General features: G+C 39.1%; 1 protein-coding gene across 1 annotated transcript in view; it reads left to right on the top strand.

Annotated features, from left to right (window-relative positions):
- Nucleotides 1–16,508, top strand: part of LOC139731478 (alpha-1,3-mannosyl-glycoprotein 4-beta-N-acetylglucosaminyltransferase B-like) — a 119,697-nt gene extending 103,189 nt beyond the window's left edge. The window contains exons 10-14 of the mRNA XM_071642362.1: nt 5,247–5,354; nt 9,741–9,934; nt 11,177–11,346; nt 12,155–12,267; nt 14,462–16,508. Of these exons, the coding sequence (XP_071498463.1) occupies nt 5,247–5,354; nt 9,741–9,934; nt 11,177–11,346; nt 12,155–12,267; nt 14,462–14,491 (615 nt within the window). The 3' untranslated portion in view covers nt 14,492–16,508. The remainder of the gene's footprint in view (nt 1–5,246; nt 5,355–9,740; nt 9,935–11,176; nt 11,347–12,154; nt 12,268–14,461) is intronic.
- Nucleotides 16,509–20,189: the final 3,681 nt, after the last annotated feature.

Here is a 20,189-nt window from a genome sequence, read left to right as displayed (position 1 = left end):
ATTTTTGATCCTCACAAATGTCAAAACTCATGATTGCTGCTCCGTTAAATGCCAGAGGTAAATTTGGGCAACGGGGATTGGGGGATGAAGCAGTGTAACTTACATAAATGACTTCTCAGACCGTAGAGACATAAAGATTGAGTCATTATCACTCATGTTGACTCTTCATGTAGTTAAGCTGAATTTGAAGCATTTTGTATCTCCCTTTGAAAAAAAAACCAACCCAACAACATTGCAGTTTATTTAGCAGGGTTACGAAGCTATTTTGACAGCAAGAACCCTGTACACTCATACTTATGTGAGAGAAATACACTCATACTGATGCTGAGAGAAATTCCCTTGGCATGGGAGGGGAATCTCACTCAGAATTAAGAGGAAGTTTGGAATTAGTGAAAGTTTTTCAGTTGTTGTTGTTTTTTTAAATGTATATCTTGGCCTAAGTTCCTGTCTTCCAATCATCGTATTTCCCAGCATTCAAGCTCTTCGTAAACATTTGCTTGAGGTTTCTTGTCTTGAGGTCACTTTTTTTCCGCACCTTGACATGTCAGTTGTCGGTGATACATATTTGTCCAGGTCATGTGATACACTTTCTCCACCAGGTCTGTCTGTCTGTGGCCGGTGGAGCAAAGGACAGACACAAACAGTATGTGCAGGGATGAAGGCTGTTAAGGGAATGGGAGAAAGGAAAACTAATCAGTGTTTGGTGTGTCTCGGAGTATGATAAAACACAATGTTAGATCCAAATAATGAGAATATTATTTTGTTAATGTTCAGGAATCTATTAGGTAAGCAGGACAGATGCCATACTATAAACAGGGTGAGAGTAAATTTGAATGAAAGAGGCATATTGATATATTTCATTCAGGGTATGATGAGGGTATGATGGGCATAAAAGAGGGAGGAGGAGAAGGAAAATGATAATGATGATGATGATGAGAAGGAGGAGGAAGAGGGCAGGAAGATGAGGAAGAGGAGGAAGAAGAGGAAGAGGAGGTGAAAAAGGAGGGGGAAAAGAGGAAGAGGAGGAGGAGGAAGAGAAAAAGAGGGAAAAGAGGAGGAGAAAGTAGAGACTAGGGGAAGAGGAGGAGAAGCTGGAAGAGGATGAAGAGGAAGAGGAGGAAGGAAAGACGAAGAGGAGGAGGAGGAAGAAGAAGAAGTTCTTATGAAACATGACAGTGTGTGAGGTCTGATGCTGCCATTTATACATTAGTGTATAGTTAGACATTGTGTCTGAATGGTTTCATATCAATACATTAATCCATATGTCGTACGAACATAGGTAACTTGTGCCTGAGAGTGTCCCAAGATGATTGTCCCTTTAATCTCACTCAAAATAGTTTTGTTTGTTTGTTTTGGGTTTGTTTTTGTTTTTTTGTTTAAGAACGCACAACAGCACAAACTCCGCCAGGTAAAGTGGTATATTACAGAAGGATTTTTTTTCCCCAGATGCTGTGGCTGACCATGAATGGGACTTGCTTCCACAACTGTAGGACAGTAGATATCAGCAAAGCTGTTTGCATTTAGAAGACAAAGTGATGAACATTCCCGTAAGATGCACTCCTGCAAAATGAGAGGGGAAAAAAAGAGAGAAAGAAGTAAGAAGACACATAGAATTGTCTGTTTTCTCGTCTATGGGTAGTGGAATCCCACAGAGGATCTCCTGAGGTGTCAACTTTGTTCATGGCAAGTGATAATGGGACAAGAGACAAAAGAGTATAAAGAGATGGATGGAGAGGGAGAGGAAAGAGGGGAGAAAAAAGCTCTTCAACTAGGAGTGAAAGTTGCCGAGATAGCCTGATAGCGACCATCGATCACCGGACACGAGATTTCTGTCCCGCGGCGACTTCCTGGGAAGAAAAAGCGCCAACCGTACCCCTCTGGAGTAGTCCGTGGGGTGCATCAGTCAGTCGATGGCCCTTCTCACCGCTCCCCGGGGAGGCATCGGAGTGTGAATGGGTAGCACTCTTTTTTTCTTTTCCTGTTTTTCCCCGTTGAGGCAAGAGCGGAAAGGAGTTTGGTTTGTTCTTTGCAGAGTTTTTGTTCACACCTTTGACATGTCTAATTTGGCAAATGCCCCGTCCCAGCGCCAATTTCTGATTTTTGATGGGTGAAAAATTGTGATTAACCTTTGAAGGCAGATACACATTTTGACAGCTCTCCTCTCCCCACCCCCTCCCCCCCCCCCCCACTGTCTCCCAACACTGACACTGTCACACTCTGTCTCATTGTTTGTTTGTCTGTCTGCCTGTCTTTCTGTTTTCTCCTCTCTATCTTACGTTGTATTTACCTCTCACGTATCTACTGTATAAAAATGGAAATTTTTGCAGTGTGGACATTTTTGTGCAACAGAAAGAAGTATGAAAATAAGAGCACACACAATTTTTTTTTTGCTTGTAATATGTAATATTATTTGCTGTCTTTGATTTTGTGGAATTAGAAAAAAAAAATGATTTTACGTGACTGAGCACAAAAAAAAAAAAGCATGAAAATTTTCACTTTTACATAACCGTTCATGCACATATTCATAATCTTTCTATCTCATATTCCTCATGTTTTCTGCTTAACAAACATTGTGTATCTCCCTATGTCATCTACTTATATTTCTTCCTCCGCTCTTTAATATCCTTTACGTAAATATTTCTCTCTATGTCCCTTCGTTAACTCTATTGCTCTTTGTGAAGGGTTTCAGACTTGTAGAAGAACTCATCTTGTTTTGATTGGCAGGGATATGTAAGGAATATGTCCGTAACTGTGAATGTGGACTGCTATTTGCAGTAAACGAAGGGAGAAGAGAGACATTTCTGTGTGTGAACAGCTCATTGCATTCCAAGCATGATGATGATCAGAAAAATGTTTTTTGAAACAGGATTTGCAAATAAGATCGATTTTCAGTCTGAAACCCCTCTTTTTCTCATGGGCACCTATGCGCTAGGAATAACTCAGTTTCATCTGTCTGATAAGTGCCCATTATCTTGTCAAAATAAGATAGCATTTGTCTTCTCCCTGTGTGTTAATCATCCTTGGATATCTTTTGCAATCATTTTTCTTGCAGAAGTGTAGTTGTTGTTGTTGTTTTTTTGCCCTCATCCTCTCTTCTGAAAAAAGCCTCACGTTAGCAGTCAAATTTTATAGTTCAAGTAATAATGCACGGCACCTTGCCTTTACAGTAAAGTAGAAATTATCATAATGCATTCATAGGCAATCAAGAAAAAAAATGTATGCAAATAGCAACTGGTTCAAGAGACATGGGTTGGATAATAAAGAACAAGAAGCAGAAGCTACAGGTTATCTGTTTTAGGTGCACTGTGGTGATTGATTTCTCATTTAAAGCTGATTTTAACTTTGAACTTACACTGTATGTGTTGTAAGTTTACATCTTTGTTTATTTGTTTTTGTTTTTTTTTTACTCTGCTGATACTTCCTTATAAAAATCACAATACCAGACAAATCTGGAGACATATGGGCCTTGATTTCTAAGCATGGATCCATTTTTTTTCCCCCTGCAAGATCACATTTGGAAAAACGGTAGACACTGTAGCATTTCGATTCCCGAGACAAGATCTCCACTAGCGAGGGAATGTTCAGCTGCAAACGACGACGCAGGCGTGACGTCATGCCCTCAGGCACAATGGCCAAACTTTAAAGGCGCTTTGCTGTGCTTGCGTGATTGTGGTCTTTTCAATACTCGGTATCTCCCGTAAATGTTTTGGAAGAGGGTGCGAGGTGTGCGTTGGGCTGCATGTTGACATTATCCCTTGGGCTGTGTGATGTAAATAGAAAGTTGAATGACAGAGAGCACAGGAACATAAGTTTCCAAATATATGTTCAGTTTTATTGATGTTTCTCTCAACTTGATATAACTGCAAGTCTTTCGGTACTTCTGTATCTGCTATAAACAGTTCTGCACAATCCTTTTTATAAAGGTACAGTGAAGATTGATTTGGTGATATATGACTGTGTTGTAGAAAAGTCATAAATGAAATTAGTGTCTTTGAAAAATGTAACCAAACTCCAACATGATATTAGTATACAGTGTACATATTTTGCATGCATTTCATGCAGACTATAAACTCTTGAATGGTTGGTGCTGTCTTTTGTGCTTCCTTGGTCCGTTGCCAGTGGCAACAATGGCTCTGCAGTCATCTTTATGAGTGGTTTGAAATCAAGCTGCGAGTGAATAGAAATGTCATCCATCTGTTGAAATATTGCGCAGCATTGTACCGCATGCAAAGCGTAATCGCGATCTTCTCCTTCATCTCGTCATAGATTGATTATCAATATTAATATCTTCCCCAGACTGCAAGCAGTCCTCCTTTTTTTTTTTTTTTTTTTGGATAATTCTAATAGAAACATGACCAGAACAGAAGAATTGCTTGGGGGCCATTAGCTCTCATGTGTTCTGCATTCATTTTCACGTACATGTATGTTCCTAGCCTCTATGTATGGACTGTGGGATGTTATGTGTGCATGGAATAATGTACAGAGCTTTTTCTTAAAACTTGCTGTGTAGTCTTAAAGGGACTGTACAGTACTGGTTGATGTGGCGATTCATGTTTTGAACATTCCTAGGTGAGATGATGAGAAACCTCTTATGAAATATGAAAGAGCATGTAATTTTAAGAAGGATTCAACGTTTATTTGATGAAAATTGGTTTTCAAATGGCTGAGATATCCAAAAAAGTGATAATGATAAAAGGCGACAGGCCACGCTTTTTATTAGGGTCTCTTTGTTTCACCATGCTTTTGGATATCTCAGCCATTTCCAAACAGATTTTCATCAAATAAACTTTTGATACCCCTTAGAATTGCATGCTCTTTGACATCTCATAAGTGGTTTCTGAATATCTCGCAAAACGTTAAAAGCTAAATCCTCACCTCAACCAGAACTGTACACACCCTTTTTAATATATCTCCTGTACCATATGCATGAATGACTATGTGCAGGATTTTATACTAACTTTTTCTCTGATGGCCCACTCAGGGAACTTAGATCTTATATTTGAAATTTTGGTGGCCCAAAATAGAGATGTTTTGGCCCAATTAAAGGAAACATGTCAATCCATTTTGAATGTTAGTTGTCCAAATTAAATTTGGCAACTAAAGGATAACCGTTATGGAAGTTTGGTGGCCTGACATCAATTTTTAGTGGCCCGGGCTACACCTAATGTCAAGCCCTGCTGTTTGTCTTGATATGTTTGCATGTTGACGTAACTTTTTATGTGTTTGTTCTCCTAACTTTCAAACAGAAACATTGTCAGCGGCAGAAGGCGGGATTCAGGATACGCTACAAACCTTCGCTGTTCCAACACATCGGCCTCCACTCGTCGCTCAAGGGCAAACTTCAGAAATTAAAAGTGAGTCAGCAAACTTTCCTGTCTGGACTTTTAACCATTCTTTCGCCAAGTCTAGAGTCACAGTTTTCTTCAAGATGTCAAGGAACGATTTACAGTCTACACTGTCGCAGTGGCCACCTGTGTAGAATGGCCACTAATAATGCACAATATCCTGTAGATTTGCAAGCTGCGAAAGCCACTTAAGGGCCCATTATGATTGGAAAATATCACATTTATTAGAATGTGCAATGATTAACACTTTCAAATCACACAAATTCACACATAAATTGTGCTTTAGTGTCACTAGCAAAATAAAGTAGTTTCTCCCACCATACGGGGCATGTGTTTCTCTCTCAGCAATCTACTGCATGCAGTAGTTGACGTAACAGTAGCCAGGCTAACCAGCTATATGGGGAGTAATCTAAATATCTAGCAGAGAAGATGTGACAATTCTCCCTAAAAACTCAAACAGCAGTGTCGCTATTTGATTTCAGTAACAGTGTGATGGCAAAGCTGTGCTGGTGGACAGAGCGAGCTCTATTTGATCGTATAAGAAAGATGTTGAGCACTATCTCTATCTCCAAACTAACATGTGACAATTCTCCCTATCATATATAACTTTAAAAACTCAAACAGTGGTGGCGCTATTTGATTTCCGTAACTGTGTGTTGACAAGGCTGTGCTGGTGGACAAGCTCTATTTGATCGTACATGAGAAATGTTGAGCACTATACATCTCTATCTCCAAACTAACATAGTTTTGAAGACTTTCTCAGCAATTGTTGAGTGTTGGGAAAAGAGATATCAAGTTAAAAGCTCTGAAAACGCACTTCTATTTTGAAGTGACAGTTTTTTGAGTCATGATAAAATGGGAAAAATTAGATGCTCTTACCACATATACACTCTGCCTGTGCCTAGTGCACAGTAAGTCTGCATTTACCGACAGTGCACAAATCAACACTGAAAGTGTGACCACACTTGACCTCCGCGTGTTGTGCATAGATGCGTAAGATCACTTAAAGTGTATCTTTGGCCAAAAAATTATTTTGGATATGTGAAAGAGATACATTTCAGTAATCCATTGCACCATCTTTCAGAGAAAATGGGTCATTAATTAATGAAATAATGCATCTCAAAGTTTCCAAACACACTGTGTCTGGGAGATTCAGGAACCGCTGTGGTTCCGTAACCCACTGTAGGGTTTGCTGTAGTCTTGCCTCCCAGACCCATTGTGTTTAGAAACTTTCAGATGCATTATTTCACTAATTAATGACCCCTTTTCTCTGAAAGTTGGTGCAATGGACTACTGAAATGTGTCTCTTTCACATATCAAAAATAATTTTGTGGGCAAAGATGCACTTCAATTCATTTGCATGTAGTGTACGGCAAGCATACGGACCCGACTACTAGCGACAAAATGTTCGTATTTGAAGGGGCTCATGCAATGAGGAGAATCATCGGTGAAATGTTTGGTGGGTGTGCTCGCGAACTCAAGGTGGATACCATAACACTGTACAGAAAGGTTGGCTTTCTATAAAGGCCATCATTGCAGTCTCCCTCGCAAGGTCTTTCGGTGCAAATTTGAATGAACCTGAAAAAGGGTGAAAGGCTTGATCAAGAACACTGACACAAAAGACAATAGATCAACAAGATTGCATGCATGTGTATTACATGTGTAATCGAATTGCCACAAAGATGAAGGAAAAAGTCGTAACAACAGTCGTATCACAACATGTATCACAATTTTCAAACTTTGTCGTATGTTTACATGCTCTACGACTCCTACATAAATGACCATTATGCTTTGTCTTTCCTGCCAGAACTCCACACACAATGCTTTGCAAAAGATTAAAAAAAAGCAGGCTATATTTAAGAACTTTGCAGGATTTCTAGGCCATCCACACAAAACTCAGTCAAAGGACCGACTTCAAAGTTGGGATTTTTTTTTGTTCACAAAGAATGCTTTCACACCTGAGGAGTTTTGTGGAATCTTGTGATCAAAATTCCTTTGCATTATCATGGGACTTCATGATTATTCTTTCGTGACATTTTCACTGTGCAGTATTTGACTGTGTGTGTGTTTGTGAGAGAGAGAGGGAGAAGAAATAAAAACACACACACACATCTACAGTAGTATCCCTGTTCTATGGTAGAAGAGATATCACATTACAATCAAATACTGCTAATTAGCAACAGAACACTGAAAATACTCCTATCTGGGTCTAGTTCACCAGACTAGGTTTGCAGTAGAAGGAGAGTTCTCTGTGTAATATTCTAAACAGCCGGTCTGCTGTATGCAGTGTAGTGACCAGCTCAAAGGGCAGGGGGAAACCCCATAACACCTGAAATATTCATAGGATGTTGAAAGGCACATTACTCTTAGCTTTATGGACAGTACTAGTGATACAGCCTGTAGTTCACAGAAGCAACTGTGTTCACACTCGCACAAAGGAACTATGTGGCAAAATCTCTCACTGTTAAAAAAGCTCATGTTTGCGGTGCCCTACACTGTACAAAACTATCTTTAAGAATAAAATGTATGATTATAAAAATGCTGATGCTGATGATGGGGACGACAGTGATAGAATAGTAGTGTAATGATAATGATATCAAATAATAATGATCATGATATTGATGAAGATAATGATGATACTAGTACTGTTGATAATAGTACTGATATTAGTCCTACTTCTAGTAATACTTGATATGATAATACTATAATATTTAAGTTGATGATATTTTGATAATCTGGATAAGGGCTCTCACACTGCGTAGAGTATACTGTGTGACTAAAATGATTTGTATTGAAAAGAAGTAGAGAAAACAAGGGGGAAAAATTTGCAAACTTCTATCACAATATATTAAAATGCACAATCATTCCCCTGCCCTTCAAAACAACAACAACAACAAATGGCTTTGAATGAACATGAGCAAAAATATTCACGTTTGAGAAACCATGAATCTTGGGAGTATTAATCCGTTCCTCCTTTAATTCTCTGAGCGCCTTCAATGCCCCCCAAACAAGATTAGGTTGACAGAGAACAAACAGGTTGATATCCACCTGTAAGAAAAAAGTCAAGTGGTACATGTATCCCCTTTCCACTGTCAACTACACGTGCCATCGAACAAAGAAAATATTGATCTGGTGCTAGGGATGAATAGAGCATGCGCTGACGGGCTCGCAAATTCTTTGAAATACACAAAAAACATGCACCCGAATGGGGTCAGCGAAATCAGATATCTACTGAGCTCAGCCTTGATCGTTATGTAGCCTACATCTTCAAATGAATTTTACAGCAAAGCAAACACACACTGCATTGGAGAAAAGGCAAATAATACTGCGATACATGCAGTTTTGATATAGAAAGAAAACAGATATTGATAGAAGAAACCTTAATCTTTCTATCACAGCCATTTTTCTGAGCAGCATAACACAAGTTGACATAGATTTAGGACACCAATGCAGGCACTCCTGTCTCTACTTTGGGAACCTGGTATACCAGTTTCCCGCATATCAGTTGACGCCACAGGAACCTGGTATACCAGGTTCCCGTATAGCAGATGACGCCACAGGAACCTGGTATACCAGGTTCCCGTAAGGAACGGGTTAAAAGAAAGGCGTAGATGACCTGAAATCCTGGCCATGCTTCGTGGAAAGTTTCACGTCCAGCACAGGATGTCCGTTTGTCCTCACTGATCGGCAGACACAATGCTGTCTCGTGTTTGCCAAAGGACATGGAAACTAAGATTGGCAGGGATCAATGGCCAGTCTGCCAAAATCTATTTGTCATGTTGTGTACTTCACTTGAATGACATCGATAGTGGTTTGTCTGACCATTTGTTGTAAGAGAGAAAAGGGGGAATGAAAAAAAAAATGAAGTGAAATTGTGAAGCATTCCATGAGAGTTTGCGGAAGTAAGCCAAATTAAAGGTCCTGTTTACCTTTGGGAACGGTGATTTAAAAAGTGTTCAAGATATCATGATTGATGCATATGTGTCAGGTCAGTTGTATCAAAAAACATCCTGCCATATAGAATTTTTGCAATAAAGCCTTAAATATAATTCAATGTCACTATTTTTCTCATTAAACCATAACTGCAGATGGTTTAGTCTGGAAACATTTTTTTTATTTTAATTATTGTTCATATCTTTTATATTTAACAAGACTTAACATTAGTTATACTTGTTCAAATTTTTACGTTGATTCTTTTTATCACTAACTCACATTTTAGAACCATTTTGAAGTAATAATGCTAAGTTTTATTTCATTTGCAAATGACAAATTATGCCTTTAAAGTGCACACAACAGTAGCATGCCACATGTAATGTTTGCATACGTTGTAACTTCTACTTCATTTGTCTTCTTTTTCTCTTTCCTCAAAAAACAAAATACAAAAACAAAAACAAGGACCGAGACTTTAAGAAAGGTATGAAGCTGCCCTCGCACACAAACCCATCGGCGGAGGTGTCCTCCTCGATACGCCACTACCTCCGCTACACCCTGGACAAGGCCTACGTTGGCCAGGACATCTTCTGGGGCACCACGCCCACTGCCGGGGACCAGGTCAAGTTCCACTTCACCACCCCGGTAGTCATTGAACAGTGAGTGTCTAGTCTCCGTGGTTACGGAGAGCAGCCCCTATCTTTGCCCAATTTTTTGTCATGTTTCCAACAGAATACATGTATGTCAAGCCATCTGAGCATAATACATATCGTCGCTAGGGTGATAAGACCTTGTATCTGCAATTTTGGTGAAAATGAGTTTTTTTGATTTATAGTAAAATAATGGGTTAAGTGATGTCCTGTCCAAATCCCAATTGTCTTGCTCCAAAAATGAAGCCACCACGGCATGTCAAAGGAAAGGCTATCCCATTCGCCACAGTGCTTTGGCTGCCATGTTTTTTGGCTCTCCTGAACATTTGACATTTTGTAGATACAAGGTCTTATCACCCCAGCGACAATATATCTTTTCAGAAAACGCAACTCATGGTTGAAATGTAACATCAACAGAAAAATTCAAACATTTTTTATATTTGTACCAAGAGTTCTCATACAGTCAATGAAGTGGGGGAATTAGGGGTTGCAAGTGATTGATTAATTGCCCTACGTCGACGTAAATAAGCACTGAATTGATCAGTGTTTTTTTTTATCAATTCAGTGCTTATTTACATCGATGTAGGGCAATTTGTCAATCAGTTGCAATGAAAACATCTTGACGGAAGAATTTCATGAATTTGAAGAATTTAGGGTTGTTGTCACTTTTGGTTTCCTACTCCAATTCAACTTTGATGCTATTACTGGTCACATATTATTCTCTTAGAAATGTCATCAAAGCAAGCAAGGAGAATGAGCATAGAAAGGATTTTTTTTTTTTGATAGGAAAGCTGTTAAAAAAAGTAATTGCTATCTTTGACATTTAGAGCTCATTCTCTTGGTTTTGATGGGCTTGTTGTGTCATCACAATTACTTTGCATTCTACTTTGTATACACTCACAATGAGGGCTTAGTTGTGATATGACATACAGCATGTACCATAATATGTATTGAGTTGAATGTGAAGTCTAGTGGTTCATGGCTATTTTTAGAAACTAACAGAACAGAGAATGGAGTTTACTTTTGACGAAATTTCTTAGCAGTGAAAGAAAAAAAAAGTATAGCAAGTACAAGTACAGATTCCATGGTTATTGTTATTAAAGGGAAACACTGATGTTACTGTAGACAAGATGAGACAATGAACAATCCAGAGGTGATGGTAAACCAAGGTTTGTTTTTTTTTTTTTTAACAAGCAACCGTTTAATGAGCTATTTATCAAAAAAGGTGAACCTCACTCCTTCTTTTGCAAGGTACCGATTCATCAGCGGCAACACAGAGAACCCCGGGGACAAGTTCTTCAACACGACGGTGGAGGTGTTGCCTAGTTACCACAAGGAGAAGAAGGAGGGCATCCTGGAGAAGGGCGGAGACGGGGGAGACCCGAGCCTGAGCAGGACGGAGGATGGTTTCATCCAAGTCGGTAAGAGCCTGGTGGGATTGGGAGACAGGCACCGGCTTTGCTGAGGACTCTTTTACTTAGGAGAGTGTAGAGGCTCTTAGTTGGATGTAGCAGATTCTATTTACATTGTCATGTGATGTTGGTGACGTTGATGGTAGTTGGTAATGATAATGTTGGTGATGATGGTGATGGTGATGATAATGCTGGTTCTGTGCTTCTGGTAGTGGTATTTGGTCATGGTGGTGGTGGTGGTGGTGATGGTGATGATGATGAGGATGATGATGCTGATGATGATGATGTTGATGATGATGATGATGGTGATGATAATGATGATGATGATGAGGAGGAGGAGTAGGAGGAGGAGGAGGATTAGTAGTACTAGCAGATGAAATGAGGAAGAGGACAATGATTGAAGACGATACTACAATCTCTTTCACTGCATATATGTTGAGACTATTTGATAAGGCTTTTGTCAAGCATCTTTTTAATGTGATTTCTGCTAGATAATTTACAAAGAATAATGAATATTTTGGTAATGTACATTGTAGTAGTAATGTCAACTGAAATCTGTGGAAACATTCCCTACTGTCACTTTACCATGAGTGTGAGGAAAAAAAATGTAAACAAAGAGAAGAGACAAAAACATGCTGGCATGTGCTTGTGTACAGCAAGAGAAAATTCTTGTAATGAGTTGCTTGCATTCAACAGAACTCTGGATTTCTGCCGCTTGCTCTGTAGTGCCCCCAGATTGTGTCTGTGTAGGTTTTTCACTATAAAACTCACTGATGCATTTGATATTATGTGCAAATTGAATTTTTCTTTGTTTCAGGTAAATTTGAGGACGGCAGAGCGATGGGAAACATTGACGAGAAGATAGGGGCAATACAAGAAATGAGGCTCAGGGTTCTCTCAGAGTCTAAGAACTGGGTTATCCTCTCAGAAGTAAGTATACCATGTAGAGAGTGTGCTCCTTTTACTTGTAGCATTGCGGTGATCTAGTTCGCAGGTTTGGGGTTTTGTTTCTTTATTGTTGTTGTTTTTTGGGGTGTTATCAGAATTAATTGTGTTGAATCATTCTTTCTTTTTTTTTTTTACTTAATTGATCTGGATAGTGCAGAAGATGTGATGTGATTTTGTGTGTACACTTAAATTTTGATATTTTTGAAAGAAATGATGTTTTAAGTTTGTTGTAATTATTCAGTGTTCAACCCAATGTATACTCCATAAGCTTCCATGAATTGAATAATCAGTCTTTTGTCATTTTCTGGTACTCAAAAGAAGAAAGTGTCTGTGTACGGATCAGATCTGCTGCCCCAGCCTAGTAAAAAAATAAAAAAGATGATAAGAGTACAAAGTTTTGCATTTTTCGAAATCATATCAAATACAGTAGCATGCAAACTAGCGGAGGCATAGATATGGGACAAAAGTGCCCATAGATCAACATTCAACAATCAAATTGATTTAAAAAAATAATATGGATGTGTCATTTTCCAACCTTTCTTCCCAGAAGTCTGCACCTATGTTTTAACCCGTTGAGGACGAGTCCCAAGTATACTCGGGCAAGCGTCTGTGGGAAATGCGTGTTGTAGCAAAATCAAACCGTCCCCAACGGGTTAAGGTTTTGATGAAACTTTTCGACAACATGTTTGTGTTGTTAGACAACATGTTTATGTTGTTAGACATGTTTTCCTTTTAAAAAAAAAATTACTTGAAATGTCTCAAAATCTTTAGACTTGACCATTCCATGTAACACAAGTTTAATAGCAACTTTCTCCTTCAACAAAAAGATACTGACTTGAAAACAATATGAGGGCTTACTTATTGGCTTCTTAGTGCCTTAAAGCTCCAGAAAAGTGAGACAATAGCTAAATCATAAATATGCTTTTTGTTTTGTGGATTAGACTCTCATGATGAAGGTTTTGACATAGCATAGCTATTGTCATGTACAGTATGTCCCCCCCCAAAAAAAAAAAAAAAAAAAAAAAAAAAATTACAATCGGATTTTTGCATTGATAACTTCAAATTTGATGAAACCGTCTAATTGCTACTTCAGGGTTTTAAACCATAACAGCTTCAGCTGTATTTTGCAGAAAACCCCATTCATTTTGGTTAAGTTGTCATGGAGAAACGTGGATCTTTGTACAGCATGTCATGGGTCTGATTTTTCCAAGTTTATCACCTGGATGCTCTCGAAGCTGCATAATCTGCGAACACAATGGACAGAACTTGGAGGGAAGAGATTCCTGACATGCTCTACAAAACTCCTCATTTCTCTTTGACCACTGAAGCAAATCGGATGGGGTTTTCTGTAAGATGTGGGCACTGAGTTATAGTTTCATACCCTGAAATTGTATTTGGATTGATTCACTATTTTTAAAGTTATCATTGCAGAGGGTCCCGTTGTAATTTTTTTTTGGACATTTGGTATAAAAGAAGGCAAAATGCAGTGTTGTCCATAGTTTGTGGGAAAAGTAGAAACGTGCTGGCTTTGAGCAGATTTCTTAACTTGTCATTCTAATTTTTGTCTTCTTTTATCCCCCCTTCTCTTTTTCTCTTTCGTCTGTCACATATTCTCTTTCTCCCTCTCTCTATCTATCTATCTATCTATCTATCTATCTATCTATCTCCCCTTCTATCTATCTATCTATCAATCCATCTATCTATCTATCTATCTATCTCCCTTTCCATCTATCTATCTATCTATCCATCTATCTACCTTTCTATCTACCTTTCTATATGTCTATCTATCTATTTATCTATCTACCTTTCTATCTATCTATCTATCTATCTATCTATTTCCCTTTCTGTCTATCTATCTATCCATCCATCTACCTACCTATCTATCTATCTATCCATCTATCTACCTTTCTATCTACCTTTCTATCTATCTATCTATTCATCTATCTACCTTTCTATCCATCTATCTATCTATCTATCTATCTATCTATCTATCTATCTCTCTACCTTTCTATCTCTCTATCTATCTCCTTTTCTGTCTGTCTATCTACCTTTCTATCTATCTATTTATCTACCTTTCTATTTCTCTATCTATCTCCTTTTCTATCTATCTATCTACCTTTCTATATATCTATCTCTTTCTCTTCCTCAAACCCTCTGGTTTCATTGTATTTCACAGATTCATATAGTGGCGAAGAAGAGTAGGTGACGAAAGCTGACAACTCGCAGTGGATTTGTAGCCAATAATGTGTGTATTTTTCTACGGGAGTGTGTCCAAGTTCTAATATCACATGTTCAAGTCTTAGTATCGCGTGTCCGTTTGTGTGTACGTAGAGTGCAGATGGGCGGAACCGACAGAGTCGCCGAAACCCCACGATCAACTGTCCCCTTTATTCCCGGTTCCTTCAAGGATTCTCTTGTTTTAGCCGTGGTTTTGACCATGAGCCCGATTTGAATGTGGAAGGAGAATTGTGAATGTTGGCTCTAGTCAAAACTCTCTTTCAACTCCCACCCTTAATGAACAAGCTAGCTGTGTCCCATGATTAGATATTGGTTGAAAGGAATGTAAAATAGTTAAAACCACAAGACAGACATATAATTGCATAAGCTTTAGAGAATCAAAGGTTTTATTCAGCCCTTCCAGCTTGCCTATATAGCAGCAAATGAAAGGGTAAAGTCTTTTGGACATGACATTGTTATCACAGGCTCATTGCAATCTACAACACCTAACGCCCTGTAATTGAGTGAGTGTACCAGATGGTATATAAGTGTGTTGAACAATGCAAGGTGAGCCGTCTAATTGTCATTGCCTTTTATGTCAGCATGACTTGCTAAATTATGAATTCCATCTGTCTCTAGGACCGGGTTATCGCAAACAGCCCACCTTTGTTTTGTTTTTGGGTTTGTTTGTTTTTTTCATTTGTTTGTCTGTTTGTCTATTTCTTCATGTGTCTTGCCTAACATCCTCTATTTTGGATCATATTTTTACATACCAGGCCTTGGCATTTTCTTTCATGTGATTATCAGAGCAAAGTGAACATTCAGTGACATTTTCCCTAGGGTTTACCTAAAAGTATGACTGGTCCATAAATGTACCTCACTATGAGCTGGTTCTTCTATATACATGTAGTGTGTTTTTGTCCACCCTCTTGTAAAATCCCCCTTTTGTGTGTCTTTCCTTGGTATATACTTCAGCCATTTGTGCTCTTTTTTTTTGCTGGTACCTTATCATTATTCTGTACGCGTAGTCATCCTGTACACACCATGTTATAGTGGCCTCGATTGTAATCAGTGCAGTTCATGAACAGAGTGACATAAATGTACGGACTTAACGCATCCTTGCTCTGAGAAATAAACCTAAGACTGGAAAGAGAATACATAAATGATAGCCTTTAAGCTTTCCTTACACTTTACATGAAACCATGTAGATTTGTTTTGCATCAGTTGAAACAGCTGATCTGGGATTGTAGGTGTTCCGCACACACCCATTCTATGATCCGCCATAAAGTGAGTGCATTTTGTGCATTCTTTGAATGTGAAAATAATGCTGTTGGGATGTGTATGGCAAAATGTTACGCACACATTATACCACTCCATGTTGCATGACTGTTGGACATATTGCTCAGGTCAGGATGTGGCTTTTCTGTTCTTTAAATTCATGTATGAATGCTTCGCAGCTTCAATAGACGGGTCGGCAACTGTATGGAGTATCAATGTGTGGCATTATGGCCATTCATCGACATTGAAACTGGTTCTAAACGACCTCTGCAGATGAAGAGCCCGAATATCTGTGAGCACAATGGTTGCTTTAAACAATGCTTGTACTTTTGTCCAACCCACAGCTCGAAGGCATGGGCAAGAAAGTCTGGTTTGGAACCAGCACGAACCCTACGTTCAGACGATCCCCCGCTTTGCGGGGGCAGCTTTGAGAGTTTTACGGTCGACCGTCCACATGTGCATTGAAATCCCTTGCTGATAGGGGGTACAAAATCACAGCTGGTGGTTTCAGCTGTGTGTTAGGTCACCGTAGGTGGCGCTGTAGGGCACGCAATTGCAAATTTATATGATAGCAACATGTACAGCGCCTGATTGCCTACCTTGCCACCACATTTCGAGCATGTGCATTTCTGAGGAAAACAGCTGCACGAGAGATCAGAGTCAGTCCCCCGCCAGAATTTTGTTGCTGGACTCGACAAACTTGCCCAGGGAGCGGGGAATGTCCCACCGAGCGTTCACATGATGGGATTGCCAGGGAAAATTCTGGCAAACGGGACATTCCCCGCGAAGCGGGGGATCGTCTGAACGCAGTGTGAGCCATAACAAAAGACTGTAACATTGTCACTTTGGTTTTCTTTACGTCCTTTCTATAGGTAGAATGGACATTGTAAGGTTGTTTCAAAGAACCAAAGTTTCAATGTCTTTGTGTTCTGTAGAGTGTGAAAGATGGTCAAGTTTTGTTGTAAAGCATACTCCATGGAGTATCAATGTCTAATGAATTTTTCAAATGAAATGTTGCTATAAAATCCACTGATTTCTGAAGTAAAGAAGAACAAAGATGGCATTAAATTGCACAAGCAATGGGGGGGGGGGGGGTGGTTCTCCAATACAGCCGTTAAAGGGTCAAATCAAATCTTGTGCTGAGAACAAATTTCGGTAGCATGTTTGCGCCAGGATGTCACAAGTAAATTCCTTCATGACGTACTTGTGGAAGATGTCATTGTAATACAGTAAAGTATTCCATGTGTATGAGGACATTCAAGGTGTATTTTAAACAAGCTTTTTCACAAGCACAAAGCAAAGTGATCTGAAAACACAGCATGAAAAAATTCAGACACCATTTGTAAACTCTCTTTGTTTATAGAAGCAGAAGGCAATTTCATCTGGTATGTGTGGGTTTGCTGTTTCAATGACAATTATCATTGTGTGTCATGTAATTCGGTTTGATATTTAGTGGACAAAAAAATAAGTTGTTCAATTTTTTTCCTTTCTCTCTCTCATTTGATGCACAGAGCGTATCCTGTTTGTTTAGAATTACAACCATTGAGATTTTATGTATTATGGACATTTTCATGGAATTTATGTATGGTGCCTGACTTTGTCATCGGATGTTTATATTTGTAGATGTTGTGATGCAGTTGATGTAGCAGGAGTCGCCGGGCTTTGTTTTCTTCATTGTTTTGATACAATTGTATGAATTGCTCTACACCAATGAAATAATACATCACATCACCTGTGCATGAGTGCAACACCTGATAGCAGTACTCAGCGTAACTCATATCCATCGTGGGCATTTTGTACGCATTGAGAGTTGATGCGTTGGGCGGAAAAGTTTGTGGGAGGGAGTCCATGTAAGTCTAGATGTAGATCAATAGATTCTATGTAGAGTTCCTAATTATGTGTATCTTATTGATAGAATGGGTTGTAGTTTGAACAAATTTTGTGTTTAGTGTATGTGAAATGCTCGAGCAAATTGTGCTACGTATACAGGACATTCCTTGTGTTTTAGAAACCCTCCTTCGTTCTTCCCCCTTCCCCTTCCATCCATCCCCCCTTCCATCCATCCATCCCCCTTCCATGAATAACTGGTAAAAGATTTTCACTGGAAGTGGATCTTATCCCATTGGTTGTGAACTTCCGTCATTTGATAGAAGGTCTCTTCAATTCAGAAATAGTTAGAGACCTGGAAGCGTGGAGAAAGATGGGAGGCACGATAGAGTTAATCTTCGTTCGCTGCTTCCAGGGGTCCATTCGAAACCACGAATCATGCCCATCAGCGAATATGTGCACCAAAGCGTACACTCGTCGGTAATGGTCGACTCCAGCCGAGATTCTTCATCTGTGTATGTACTTACAATGTACGTAGAGATCAGTGAGAAGGGTGTACACAATCCATTTGCGGGATTCTCAAATACACATGTGTATGTGTTTATCCACGACGGGCCAGCCCTCCCACTCTGTGGTATCCCCACGCTACCCCGAGGTCTTAAATATTAGGTGTTTTGTTTTACCATAGAGTTAAAGCATATGTAAGGATTAGGCATGGACACACCGATACTGTATTAGTTATTACTACTTCAGTGAAGATATACCTTGCTCAAGTTTCATATATCTTCCCTCTATGTACTTGTATAGTAAGCAGTAGTCATAAAGGGATGGTATAGTTTTGGTTGCGTTGATAGAGCTTCAGGTTTCCAATGTTTTTGTGAGATAATGGAGAAACCTCTAATGAAATAAGGAATAGCATGCAATTCTAAAGAGGAATTCAAAGTTTATTTGAGGAAAATTGGTTTTGAAATGACTGAGATATCCAAAACAAAGCAATCCTAATAAAGAGTGGGACCCACCTTTTATGAGGATGGCTTTATTACCTCCGCCAAGGGAGGAGGTTATGTTTTCGTTACCGTTGGTTTGTGTATTCGTTTGTTAGTTAGTTTGTCCGTGTGCAAAATAACTCAAAAAGTAGTCAACGGATTTGGATGAAACTTGATGGAAAGGTTTAGAATGATACAAGTAACACATGATTAAATTTTGGTGGTGATCCGAGAATTTTTGGGAATTTATGAAGGATTTTTGACATTTTGGCAGGTAGGGTCAATGAACTTGGGAGTTCAGGCTGCGCGTATTGAGGTTTGCGTTCGCGCACTAAAGTGTGTGCTCTAGTTTCTGCTAGGGCAAGGCCTCGGTGCGCCGTGCAGCTGAGGGTTTATGACGTAACAAAGGCTTCTATATTGGGTTACTTTCAGCACACAATGCTATAAGTACGTATGGTTAGAAATCACCGATACATGTATCTCTATGGAAGAACAAGATCAGTGGTGGAAATGAGCTGCATACTTGGCGGAGGTCTGCGCTCTAAGAGTGCTTCTCTAGTTTTAGTATGTTTTTGGTTATTTCAGCCATTTCAAAAGCGATTTTCATCATATAAACTTTTAATTCCTCTTAAAATTGTATGCTCTTTAATATTTTATATGTGGTTTCATAATTGATGTGCATCGACCAGCATCTTCCCCTCCTTCCTTCCGTTCACTTCGACCGGAATCTCGACACGCTCGTTACAAAAAGTGCCTTCACTGCATATTAGCACAAATCTAGTAAGGTTTCTGACTCTGTCTCATGGTTTTAAACCCTCAGCTGTATTGTGTGCAAGTTTTGTTCGTTTGTTTATTTTTTAAATATTGGCTGTATAAAACATTTTCTGTATGGTGCACAACAAACTTCACAGTTGCACCATGCTTTGATATTAAAGTGGAATATTATATAGTCTGTTAATGGCTTACCATCAATGTTTGTTCAGTGTCCTGTTTTACTCTCTATGATCAATCATAAGTAGTGGGTTTTGGATACTGATGAAACAACCACGCTTTTTGAAAGGACAAATTTGCGAGTGAAAATGTCTAACGGCCACAATGCTGTGCAGATGTCTGCTCCACTTTATGCTGCATGGCATTGTGAACATCTATCATCGCTGAGTGTTATCTGTTTTGATAGACTTTCTGGGAAAAAAAAAGTAGAATGAAAGAAAAGAAGTGATGTGGTTAGGCGCCACATTTATGCATGGATGGAATTGTCCACATGCTTGTTTGTTGTTTTTTAAGAATATGCTTGTTTTTGTAAATGTGGCTCTACCACAAGACACCCATATGTGTACAAAGCATGGTGTATTATTTGAATAATTGTTCTTTTGGTGTCAAATGGAAACTCATCCCATCAGCAGATGGTTGAACAACTGGCAAGAAAAATGTCCCTGTCGGGCTTGTTTGTTTGTATGTTTGTTTGTTTTGGGTTTTTTTTTTTTGGGGGGGGGGGTGGAAGAATTGATATTCTTCAGTCATCATGATTGACAGTCCCATTGACTTGTATTATGTGTTAGAAATCGTCAGAAGAGATTTTGCATTGACACACCAAAA

This window comes from Diadema antillarum, unplaced genomic scaffold (assembly GCF_040938485.1).
Source record: "Diadema antillarum isolate AM-2024a unplaced genomic scaffold, OU_Dant_1.0 seq00000375_RagTag, whole genome shotgun sequence".
In the NCBI taxonomy this organism is placed as follows: Eukaryota; Metazoa; Echinodermata; class Echinoidea; order Diadematoida; family Diadematidae; genus Diadema; species Diadema antillarum.
The sequence above is the reverse complement of the archived record's forward strand: the minus strand, read 5'-3'. Positions and strand labels throughout refer to the sequence as shown.